This window comes from Populus nigra, chromosome 3 (genome assembly GCF_951802175.1).
Source record: "Populus nigra chromosome 3, ddPopNigr1.1, whole genome shotgun sequence".
NCBI classification, from domain to species: domain Eukaryota; kingdom Viridiplantae; phylum Streptophyta; class Magnoliopsida; order Malpighiales; family Salicaceae; genus Populus; species Populus nigra.
In genome coordinates this window covers 4653715-4666006 of record NC_084854.1, presented here as the reverse complement: position 1 = coordinate 4666006, position 12292 = coordinate 4653715, and the positions used below count along the sequence as shown (strand labels likewise).

General features: G+C 31.2%; 1 protein-coding gene and 2 long non-coding RNA genes across 3 annotated transcripts; 2 read left to right on the top strand and 1 right to left on the bottom strand.

Moving 5' to 3' along the window:
* The first annotated feature begins 1290 nt into the window (after positions 1-1290).
* LOC133688893 (transcription factor MYB114-like) lies at positions 1291-2717 on the top strand. Its single transcript, XM_062108534.1, has 3 exons — positions 1291-1696; positions 1822-1951; positions 2083-2717. The coding sequence occupies exons 1-3, from the start codon at positions 1561-1563 to the stop codon at positions 2414-2416; spliced, it is 600 nt and encodes a 199-aa protein (XP_061964518.1). The 5' UTR covers positions 1291-1560; the 3' UTR covers positions 2417-2717.
* Positions 2718-3457: 740 nt separating this feature from the next.
* LOC133687753 (uncharacterized) lies at positions 3458-4249 on the top strand. Its single transcript, XR_009841030.1, has 2 exons — positions 3458-3778; positions 3849-4249. It is a non-coding gene; the product is annotated as an uncharacterized LOC133687753 (long non-coding RNA).
* A 3052-nt stretch (positions 4250-7301) lies between these two features.
* LOC133688018 (uncharacterized) lies at positions 7302-10381 on the bottom strand. The gene is made up of 3 exons (XR_009841075.1): positions 8952-10381; positions 8424-8486; positions 7302-7736 (listed from the first exon to the last, which is right to left on the bottom strand). It is a non-coding gene; the product is annotated as an uncharacterized LOC133688018 (long non-coding RNA).
* Between the last annotated feature and the right edge of the window lie 1911 nt (positions 10382-12292).

The following is a 12292-nucleotide window of genomic DNA, read 5'->3' as shown; positions in this document are numbered from 1 at the left end:
AAGGAGGGGTGATTCAGATTATACTGCCGGCTATTTTTCAAAATAGTTATTTGTTTGAAAATATATTAGAATGAGTTTTTTTAGATTTTTATTTTTATTTTAATATCAGTATATTAAAATTATTATGAAATAATAATAAAAAATATCAATTTAATACTTTTTAAAGCTAAAAACACTTTAAATGTGAAAAAAAAAGAGGTTAAGAGCATGGCTTAGCTCTTAAAAAACTCAAGAGCAACTTTATTTAAAAAAAATATTGAGACAATAAAAAATTATATCAACTAATTATATGATAAAAATGTATTATATGAGACAAGATGTCAATTTAATAACCTCGATTTAATTATACGATAAAAATATATGCTCATAAAAATTAAGCATCAACCTAAAAATAAACACTTATTTAAAAAGAGTGATAACCCTATAGAAAACAATAAAAAATAAATTATGCAGTCTATTTCTCAACCAATCCAATACTGAAAGGAAAACTAAAATTAAAAAATATACCCGGTTGGTGGGTAAACTCGTCAAACCTGCAAATCTAGTAACACGAGCTAGCACGATAAACCTTTAAATCAAGTTATGGACTCTACTGAGATGATGATAATTTTTTTTCAAAACTATCTTTTATTTAACTATATAATAACAAAAATAGTTGATCGCAAAATCGAATACCAATTCAATAATGAGATTGTTTTTAGACAATGATAACCTCATAGAAAGTAAAGTGAAACCAATGATGAAAAAAATTTCCAATTAACTTAATATATAAGGATGAAATTGAAAAAAATTAATTAAGAAAAAAAAGTTACACTCGCTAGACTCGTGAATCAAGTTAAATAGCCAAACCTATGAACAAATTCATAGACTTTAAAAGTGTAATAACATGACTTTTCTCTCAAACTATTTTTGTTAATTATATAAAAAATAGATAATAAAAAAAGTCAAGTTCAATTTAAAAAATAATAAAAACACCTCTCTAAACCCGTAAATTGGGGCAACTTGAATTACTTTAATAAATTTACAAATCATTCTAACCCTATAGAAAGATAAAACAAAAAAAATTATAAAATTAAATTCTCAACCATTTTAATATTGAAAGATGGAATTGACAAAAACATATTTTAAAAAAAAATTATAACAAAAAACCAATAACAACAATAAAAAAAACAAAAGGAAGAAAAAAAGCAAAACACTATATATTACTTTTATAATTCACATTTCAATCTGAGTGAACAGTGGTTTCCATATTAATTTCTCCCCCCGCTATCATGAGCCATATGGTCTTCCACTTGGAGAGACTGAGAGGCAGATTCTGACGCACTAATATTATATACAGTTAGTTGGGATTCATACATTTACCAAAGAAAGGTAGCTAGAGGAAAGAGACAGTATCTCCCCCATCTATTTACTCCTAGAATATATAACTGGAGGACGAAGTGGAACTCACTCCAACTCTGTCTTCCTGTCTGAAACACCGATCTTGCTTCCTTGAGAGAGAGAGAGAGGGAGGTAGGGAGGGAGGGAGGGAGAGAGAGAAGAAAAACAAGAAAAAAGCCGATGGCTCCTAGGAGCAGTAAATGCAATAAAAAGGAAGCTAACAGAGGAGCATGGACAGCTGAAGAGGACCAAAAACTTGCCCAAGTCATTGAAATTCATGGTCCAAAGAGGTGGAGATCCGTTGCAGCCAAAGCAGGTACTCTAAAGGAGTGTATTAATCATGAATGTCTTTAAAAAAGACAAATGCAAGCTTTTAGTCCAGCTGTTTATTTAGAATTCATCAAGTATTTTGGGTTTCATCATACTGTACGTTTACTGCAGGTCTGAACAGATGTGGTAAGAGTTGCAGGTTGAGATGGATGAATCATCTTAGACCAAATATTAAGAGAGGTAACATATCAGACCAAGAAGAGGACTTGATAGTTAGGCTTCATAAGCTCCTTGGAAACAGGCAAGTTTATCACAATTTCCTTCTCTCTCTCTCTCTCCGGCCCCTCTCCCTCTCCCTCATTATTATTTTTCACTGATGAAATATATGTTGTTCTCAGTCTTTTAACTTAAGCCAATTTATTCCTTTTTTAGATGGTCTTTGATAGCTGGAAGACTGCCTGGAAGGACTGATAATGAGATCAAGAATTACTGGAATTCTCATTTGAGCAAAAAAATAAAGCAAAATGAGAAGCCAGTGAGAAGCTCGACATGGCAAGAACCTGATGATGATACTGTGAAAACTAAGGTACTGGACATGGACAATGTTGCCAAGAGAAGTGAGGAGGGTACCTCTAAGACACTTGAGGACTCAAAATTTAGCTTTGGTGGGGATGGATTCTTTGATTTCTCCAACGAGGATCCTCTGAATTTGGAATGGATGAGTGAATTCCTCGAACTCGATGAGACTTTGTATGGCTTTCCATGATAATATTGTAAGTTTTAAGCCTTTGTGAAGCCTTTTGAGTTTGTAGTAGTTTATGCATTTGTATTTTTGTGATGGTTATTGACAGTTAAGGAAGTCTTTGCTGATCCATGGAAAACCCTTCAGTTTCACACACATCGATTGCCAGCTACTTTGGCATCTACAAACAGAAGAAAAGAAAGAAAAACTGGATTTTCCATGGATGGACAAACACTTCAGTTGATAGTTTCCTTCTGTTCTGATTCAATGTAAAACGATGATAGTCTACATTTTTGTCCAATATTATGATTGTACAGTTCGAATCTCTTACATTTGCAAGTATAATGTCTTCGATATTCCATCAAATAAAGGATCTGTCTTGAGTGATGTAAAACCACAACTTAACTAGCTACTACTATTTGGTTGGTCCTAGTTAAGTCATCTAAAGGCAGGAAAAAATCCTGGGAAATTTCTGGTGTGTGGGGTAAATTCTTTCCAAGGAGTCCTCCGCCAAATAAATTTTAGAGAAAAATCAGAAGGCAATCGTATTTTTTCTTATAAAAATGGAGAAGGTGAACAGAGTTCCTCTGTTTCAGAATCCATGAGATGAACTTAAACTAAACATTTCAAGGTGAAGCAACAAATAAAAAGGTTTTCTCTATTTTAGTTGACCCATCCAAGCAGAGTTTAATACTCTATTCGACTTCTCGCAAGGAAACAAGTAAACACTCTGAATGCCACTTTATGAGCATTAACAAAAATATGAGGCATTTTCAGTGCACTTTTTTTTTTTTTTTACTTTTGTGTTTTATCTATCCTGATCATCTATTTTTTTAAAATTTTATATTTTTATATTGTATTAATTGGAAGTTATACTTGGCAATTTATTTTTTTGCTATGTGTTTATTATGGTGTCAAAAAAATATCTTAATATTGGATTTTGAAAAAAATAATAATTTCATTGCTTAAGAAAATTTAAAATTCAGGGACAAAAATTGACAGAAATTCAGGTTTTTTATTTAATTTTTTTCCACCGTCCAAAAAAATCAATTTTTTAATCCAAAAATATTTTATCCCAATTTTCTAGCTATCTCTCTGTGGCAGAATCTGGGCAAGTAGTCGAATCACTATTTGTCATTATTTTTTTCAAAAAAAGAAGGGGGATGTCGTCTACCCCTTAAAGCATCCATACTCTTGCTCTCTAAAAAGAGTACTTAGCTACAATAGTTAGCAAAGTGGTTTTTTTCCATAGCATTGTTACCAGCAAAAAGGCTCTCTATTTTGGCAAAGTTAACGATGCTCTGTAGCTCTCTCTCTCTCTCTCTCTCTCTCTCTATTGCTGGGATACAATGGCGGGGAAGAGTGCCTGACTCGAGTGACAAAGAAGTAGAGAATTTCCCCTCTTTTTTACTTGATTTGATTTGGGTTTTAGCTATATTTAATTATTTATCTCAAGGGCTGCCATTTTTATGCGGGTGTTGTCGTCAAAGTTTTCACTTTTGAAGAAGTGATTGTGCATAACACACCCAAGGACTCTTGGCTTATTATCAACGGCAAGGTGAGATCTTTTACTGACTTTTCTTGAAATATGTGTTCTCTGTTCTTTGGGATCTATTCATGTAGCTTACCTTTCTTAATTCAATCAGTGGCTATCCAATGTGTTAGAACTAGTTTCTTCACTGTTTAAATGTATAGAAAATTTATATAGTGCATTTCTAATGATTAATTTGCTGTCGAAATTGTGTTATAGAGGGATTGGGCAGTAGGAAGATCAACTAATGGAATTATGCTTGTGTAAAAGGATTAGAAATTTTATAATTTAAATAATAATTATAAAAAATTATTCTTGATTCTCCATTTTAAATAGCATGGATGTTATAATATTTTTTAGCTAGCTAGCTATATGATTTTTTAGTTAAAATACAAGGAGCATGGATGTGGATGCTATTAATTAAAAAATAAAAAAGTTAGTCGTATAGATTTAGTTTTTTTTTTGTTGGGCCAGATACTTGGACCTCGCTCCTTTCTATATTGTTTTTATTTTATTTTTACTTAGGTTTAAATGCACTATATAAAAAATTAACATGATATTTAAATTAAATGTTGCCATGATTCAAAAATATTATTATAGGTTTTTATGGACATGTTAACAATTATTTTTTAATTATTATGTACCTAATATGAAAAACAGTTCATGCAGATTCAATTAAAATAAGATTTATTTTAAAAACTAGATTTTTGACATAATTTTATCATTTTTTTTCCGTCTTCAATAACATATGAAATACTTAGGATTATTTTATTATTATTTTAATTCTCTTTTAAGATCATGATGAATTTTTGTTTAGAAAAATATTCTTGTAATTAAAAAGTATGTTTTTGTTGAAACAATAATAAGAAAATAGAATTTAGATTTCAAAAATAATCTTTTCCTACTTATTTCAAATGGTAGGAATTAAAAAAAAAACCTTTATTTTTGTTGTTGTTGTCTTTTATAAAAAAAAATGCCCATGATAAAAAAATATTTGTGATGTTGTTTTTAAGAAAATTAGAACTTTTTTATGGTGATATTATTGGTTGTTTCATGAATAATTATGTATTAACCCCATATGTGGAATTTTTATGATGATTGGATTCATATTTTATGATAGATATGAATCCCACCAATATATTATTTCCTAAATAGGTAATGATTTAGAACAAATCAATTGTATTTGAGAGATTTATCGTTTTAGGCAGTAGCAATATATGAAGTCAACGTACCAATCAATTAACCCATACAAATCCAGACTATGTATTGTAGTAATTTTCTGTACGGACTTCTTAAGATATGAAATAATTTGTCGACTCACATGATTATTTTAATTTTTTTTGTTCGGCAAGCACATGGTCTTGCCTTCTTAATCCTATCATCATCGTTTTCTTTTTTTTTTTGCTTTACATAAATATCCGGGCTAGCTTGCACGCACCACGATTAATTTCACGATCCAATGAACACTCTGTAAACCCAATAAATATGTAAAATACCGTGAGGATAATAAAAATACACATGAGAACTCAAACCCAGGAGCAGCAGGAAGAGACGAGCCCCTTCTACTACCAGGCCAAGACCCTCAGTGCTATCACCATCGTTCTTCATCACATTGGCCATTGTCTTAGTGCGCTCATCCGAAAATGAAATGAAGCATTAAAGTTAAAAAGGCACTCGGATTGATAGAGGAAAGAGATTGGTGCGCGCCACCTTGGACCTTGCAATCTGCGGTGTCAATGGAGTCTCCCGTCAATAAATCATTGAACATTACGAATTTATTTTAGGGAATAATAAATGCCATCTTGTCTTAATTTCCACCCCACTTGACATGTCACCATCCAGTATTTCTCGACCTATTTACTTCACTGGTTTCAGGCTGTTATGCTGGCAGAAATTATTTATATAATAATTCAAACAATTTATTTATAATTTTATAATTTTACAATTCAAATTTCTATTGTGTTTCCTGTGTGATGTAAGAACACAAGATTTTAACAACATTCAAATGATACAAGGCACTCACTAGAGTTTCTATTCTACAAATCATTTCAAGATCTTCAATTTCTCTATTCTGATCCAGGACTCACCGAGTTCACAATAATATCATGAAAAGACTAGCTAGTGATTTCTCGTACAATAATATCATGAAAACACAGTAAAGTTTGTAGTGTAGTGCCTCTTTTGTTTTTTTTTTTCCAAATAAAGCACAATTTTTTATCACAATAAAACTTTAAATATTTTACTGGGATATTCTGGCACCATGTTGGGGGCTGGATTAAAAAAAAATTAAATATATAAAAAAATATTTAGATTGTAAAGAACTTTTTTATATTGTCATTAGACTATTTGCAACGTGTTAAACTTGAATTATGTTGAAATTAATTTGGCATGAGAAAAATCAAAGAAAAAAAATCTTTGCACTTTATTTATTTATTTAATTATATAATAAAAAAATTACAAAGAACAATTTAAAATTAACTAAAAATTAAAAAAAAATCAATAGATAGAGAAGAGAAGAGGGGAATGAATTTCTATAGAGAATATCTCCTGGAATTATAAAATCTTTTTTTTTTACCAAACTATACGGTAACATAATATTCCAAAACACTAAAAAACAATTAAAAAGCAACTTCAAAAGTGGGTCATTATATTTGGAATCTTTTGAATTATTGACTTAATATTGAAAAGAAATAAAAAACAGAGATAGGAGTTATGTGTAAAAAACAATGACGAAAATAAAAGGTGGGAGAATGAAAAAAAAAAGGAAAAAAAATCAATACCAAGAGTCGAACCTGCAACATAATAAGCTCAACAGAGGAAACAGATGTCTCCATTGTTCTGCAAAGTATAAAAAAATATATTGGCCCCAGCAGACAGTGAAACAGCAACCTTGTTGCATAATAGTTATTGTTTTTTAAAATATTTTTAACTAAAAAATATATTTAAAATATATTTTTTTATTTTTAAAAAATTATTTTTAATATTAATATATTAAAACAATAAAAAAATAAATTTTTAAAAAACACAATTTCAAATTTGTCACAAGCAACCTCTAAATCATGTAGGCTAAGGAATTGAGCTACGAGTCAGATACAATTGAGCTACAGGACGAAGATAACGATTTTCCCTTTCCAAGAGGACAAGATGATCCAAAATATTTATATTTTATGAAGTGCAAATGTTGCAATGGAATCCTGCGACGTCGTCGTTTTATCGATGATTCTCGATTCTAATTGTAAGATAGCCCCCAGACTCTTTTCTTACCTGAAAACTGTCTCTGCTTCACCAGATTCTCTCACTGGGTGTAAATAAAATAATGCAGTATCTAATTTTTTAAGCACATAAAACACATTATAATGCAGACTTCAAAGCAAGGGAAGGACCCTATCCTTGCTCTCAGCCATTAGTGCAAGAGCACATTAATTTCCTCCCAGAATATTACCAAAAAGAGCAGTCCATCCCTGAAAGGCTTTATCTGACCTCCTCGGCATAATCTCCTTTCACTCACATTAATAGATCAAAAATGAATAAAATAGTTGCATGTGTTGCACAAAAATACAACGTTATTTCTTCTTTTTTTTTCGGATTTATAATGTCGCATCTTGCCACCCCCCACTGCTGCTGCCTAACTGATTGCTGCGAGCAGCAACGCTGCAAGAGGTATTTTGGCAGCTGAGTTAAAGACTGGAAAACAGGACCCGTGATCAATGATGATCCTCTCCATTAGCCCAGTATAAAAGTTGTATCAGATTCTTCTTCTATTGTCAACTCGTGCTTCTTGGATGCAGGCGCGGCTTGTAGATGCTCGAGTACCTGCTTGATTGCATCTAGATGAGATAACAAATTCATATAATTGATAATGATGGTAATTAATTCTTAAGTTTTTTAATTTTTAAAATTCATTGTAAAAATAAAAATGAATGAAGAATTTCTAAGAATTTTTTAGATTTTTACATACTTTTCCTCACCTTATATTTTAGTGTTTTGTTTTCATTTTATAATTTGATTTTCCTCCAAATCTAAAGTTTAGATTTATATTGTAAAGAGATATTTGAGTTTTATATTTTTTTATTCAAAGATCTTGTTTTAGAAGTGTATCTAAACCAAGATGGTGTTTTTAAAATCTTGAGAGATATATTACATACATTGTAAATGCACAAATAATGAGTAATAAAATTTTAAGGACAAAATTCATTTTTGAGACTAAGAAAATATTCCTTATTTTAAAATGTTTTAACAAGTAAATACCTTTTTTATTTTAATTTAAACATAGTTGATTTAATTTTTTTTATTTTGAGTTTATAAATTTAAATATGTATAAACTGTAGTCTTTCTTATGATAATTTTTCATCTAGCATGTTTTTATGATGATATATTATTAATCCATGCTAATTATTTTTTAATTATAATCTTATTACGATAAAGTAAGCATATTTGCACGCTAATCTAATATTTTTATGAACTTTGGTTCTACAATATTGTAGTTAAAAGGTTTTTCACCTTATTGAACTTCTCCCTGGCCAATCTAACAGTCTGTTTCATTGACTGGGCTGGAAAATAATCCTACAAATAATCACAAAATCGTGAATTATACATTAGCCCATGTAAACAATAATCCAAAACAAATCATCATAAAAGCTAAATAATGCCATACTTTTTACTGTTTGACCTCAATGCAGTTGTGTTAATTTGAATAGGTACTGCATTTTTCCAGAAAAAAAGCCTACAATCTACATCAACTGGTATCTTAAACTTAGTTTCTAACTTCAGGGAATGAAGATGGTAATAGAACAATTCAAAATGTTAATGCGCACAGGATGCTTGGTATGGTAACAATCAATTTCCAACAAAAGAAATTAACCACACTCATTACAAGTTTGGACTGATCAACTCAGATATGAAACAGGGATGAGTTATATCAGCTCAGCAGTCATCGGTTTTGTCCCTACGAACCAACTCAGATTTCAATAACACAAGCGACAATAAGCAATCACGCCACAAGAATGCACCAACGAAACAGTAACAAACCTGGCCACAGGACACCCTTGTAACAGGAGGATCACCTATCTGGTGAACATTTTGTGATTCTCCAGAGTCCCTACAGATGCGTAGGACAGATTAATCATATGCATAGGAAATGAAACTGCCACATTTGAACACTTTCATGGAGGAGAAAAACTGGACAGAAAATCTAAACAGCCTTCCAAGATTGATTAGAGTTGAGGTGCTGAGAAACGTGGTCAATCTGTGATGTAAGCAATGAAGCCTGGCTCGAAGTGCCCAGGTTATGAACTTTGGGACCCTTGGTTCTTCCAGCTGAAACCATTAAAGAATGACTTACTAGACAGAGGTACAAAATCCTTAACAGCCACGCAAACTAAAATCATAGAACCAAATTCTAATTGTTAAACTAACTTTCTTCTTCCTTCTAACTTTTCCTTTTTGTCAGAGACAGTCTCAAAGTGAGGAGCATAGGAGACCTACAAAGGGTTCCCTCGGAAAATGGATACGTCCAATTTTCTTTTAGCAAACCTAGAAATTAAGCACATGATATATTATTATTATTATTATTATTGGATATGTAAAAAATGAATGCCCCGGAAGATGAAATGGATGAATGAAACCATCAGCTCACATGGCATTGCTGATCAGGCGGAATTTAATCCAGTAAACATCAGTAAATTTCTCACAATCTTCTGCATCCATTGGTCTACACCTTCAAACAGTTTTTTCCTTTGTTTTTTAAAGGATAATTAAGAAAATTAAAGGAGAAAAAAATGTAACAGAAGAAGAGGAGAAGTGGGTTTTGCTTACTCTTCAACGTCTCCATAAGAGGCAAAGAACCGCATCCCAAAGCATCATGGTTGAAGCTGGTGTTTTTTCATCAAATGGCAATGGCGGTTCAGGCCCGCTCAAAGAGCACAAAACCATTTCACATGCTTGCGTGTTATGCTAAACTAGCGTTTTCATTCAAATTCATTCATAGATCATAAAAACCACTTAAAAGGAAGGAATCAAAACCTAATAAAAATTCAGAAAAACATAAGAGTGATAAAAAAAAATTGATACCTTTCAAATCAAGATGCTCACAAAGTACTCTCCTCGCATACCTTTCAAATCAAGATGCTCACAAAGTACTCTCCTCGCTCTAAACCACCCTTTCCAGACTCCTTCTTCTTCGAAATTAGCGGCAGCTCTGAAGGATGCTGGAAAATTCAATTCAATCGCCTATCAACAAAGTTGTTCTGCATATGGCTTTATTTCTAGTTTTTTTTTTTTGTAATTTTTGTATGTAACAATGTAATTACAGAGACAAGTAGTACTGTTGAAAAGAGTGTCATCCATGTGTCATGTTGCAAGGGAGTAGAGCTGGGATTCATACTTTCATACATCATGATTTAAAATCGAAAAGAAAAGCAAGAGGAAGATAGAGTAAAAGTAGGCATTTGTGATTGGTAGAAGTCCTCCAGACCAGAGTGCTTCTTATTGGGAGTTCAATGATTCTTCGGGATGGGCAGCACTGCTGGCATTCTACAATTTCAGTGCTCAATTCGTCCACGTCTGGTCTGTGATGCTAAAAAGCCATGACGTGACATCTCAATTATGTTATTCTACCTCGGTTTCGTAAATTAAGATTGAGGCTGTGCTCTGCATGCATTTTCTCAATATTTATCTACAGTACAGTTACATTCATTGTGTTATATTTGTACTTCTTATAATACTATGATCATTAAACAAATGTTTTTGAGTTGAAAACATGCATAAATTTAAGCTCAAAACTCCCTTTACTTAGATCTTTTTTCTTTTAGAAACATGATTGTTCTTTAAACTCAGTCTTATCTCTTCCACTATCTATTATAATGTGAGATAATATTCTTTAAAGGGTTTTGATTTTATCAAAACATATCAATTTAAAATTTATGAAGACTAATTTCTCATTTATTCATAACTTATTTAAATTAAGTTAATATTTTATATTAAAAAGTATATGCTCGAGATTAAATTACATCAAAGTTTTAACTCTAAAAATAAATGGACTCACTTTCAATTTGACTTCACATGTACCAATTATTAACTATGTTATTTGAATAAATTTCAAACAAAATCTTGATTAGTGACTCTCGAAGGATAATTGCTCTTAATTAAAAAATCTATTGAAACTTGTCACATGAGAATTTTATTTCTTCCGTCAAAACTTGAATATATTTTATTGATGTAGTTATCGCGATACAACCTGGCTACATTGCCAAATAAATGCCCAGGAAATCACAATTTAATTAATTGAATATAATCATATATCATGAATTGACAACAAGCACGGATTTTACTGAATGTAAATGAACACTTCAATGATATTTTCTGGCCAAATCATTAGAATCGATCACCTGATATGCACATGACTAATTCCATATTGAAAATAACTATGAGGTAAAAAAGAAAATTAACCCAACTTGTCCTTACATTTTAGTCAAAGTCTCCAATCTGTTTTTAAGAGTTTATTTGCTTTCAATTTACCCCCTAATATAATATTATTATTTTATAGATATTCTCGTCCAGATTGATGAAAATAATAGTCCAGTGAAAAACTCACGCGCCCAATCTCATTTATTAAAAATAGATAAATTCGCTGTAGAAAACTACAATTCCTCCATCACCTTAGCTTTGAAAATGCTAACGTGGCAGGATCAACTAAAACATGATAAAAAACTAAATTGGAAAAAAAAAAACCAAATCAAAACAATAAAAAAATCAAAAATTAAAACTAAATCTTGGTCTTGGTCTTGGTCTTGGTTGTTGTAGTGCGCGCCCAAGAGGTGGTGATTGGTGAAGCCACAAGCCAAGAACATTGTTTTCTTTTTAGGCTGCGATTTGTTTGTTTTTTTGTAATTAGCCCATTTTTAAAAAAAAAATGAATTTTTTTAATTTTAGTGTATTAATATCAAAATAAATTTTAAAAAATAAAAAAATATTATTTAAATATATTTAAAAAACATACTTTAAGAAATAATCTTTTATCACGGTACCACACCAGCGCGATTAGCAGGCCGAGAAATCGTGGCATTGGAATATGGAATGAGGATGACACGTGTCGGAGCCTGACCTGAATTTTAGCCTCTGAGCAATTGAAGACAGACGACATCATTTGGTGATGCACGTGAATTTCAGTATAGTACCTTGTCCTCTTGTCTCCGACATTAAATTCTGTGTCTTGTTGCGGCTATACTGAGCTATTAATAAAATTTAAAATTTTAGATTAAGATGTTTTTAATAAAATAATATAGTTTATGTTTATTATGGTTTTAAAACATGATTTATAAAAAAAAGTTGTGACTCCGAAATACAGAATGTAGTAAATATTGCGTTTTTAT

What these genes read in the sequence shown, in the direction of transcription:
- LOC133688893 (XM_062108534.1), top strand. Translation starts at nt 1,561, where the DNA reads ATGGCTCCTAGGAGCAGTAAATGCAATAAAAAGGAAGCTAACAGAGGA. An exon ending in ATCCGTTGCAGCCAAAGCAG is followed by an intron (nt 1,697 to 1,821) that starts GTACTCTAAAGG and finishes CGTTTACTGCAG; the next exon opens with GTCTGAACAGATGTGGTAAG. An exon ending in CATAAGCTCCTTGGAAACAG is followed by an intron (nt 1,952 to 2,082) that starts GCAAGTTTATCA and finishes TTCCTTTTTTAG; the next exon opens with ATGGTCTTTGATAGCTGGAA.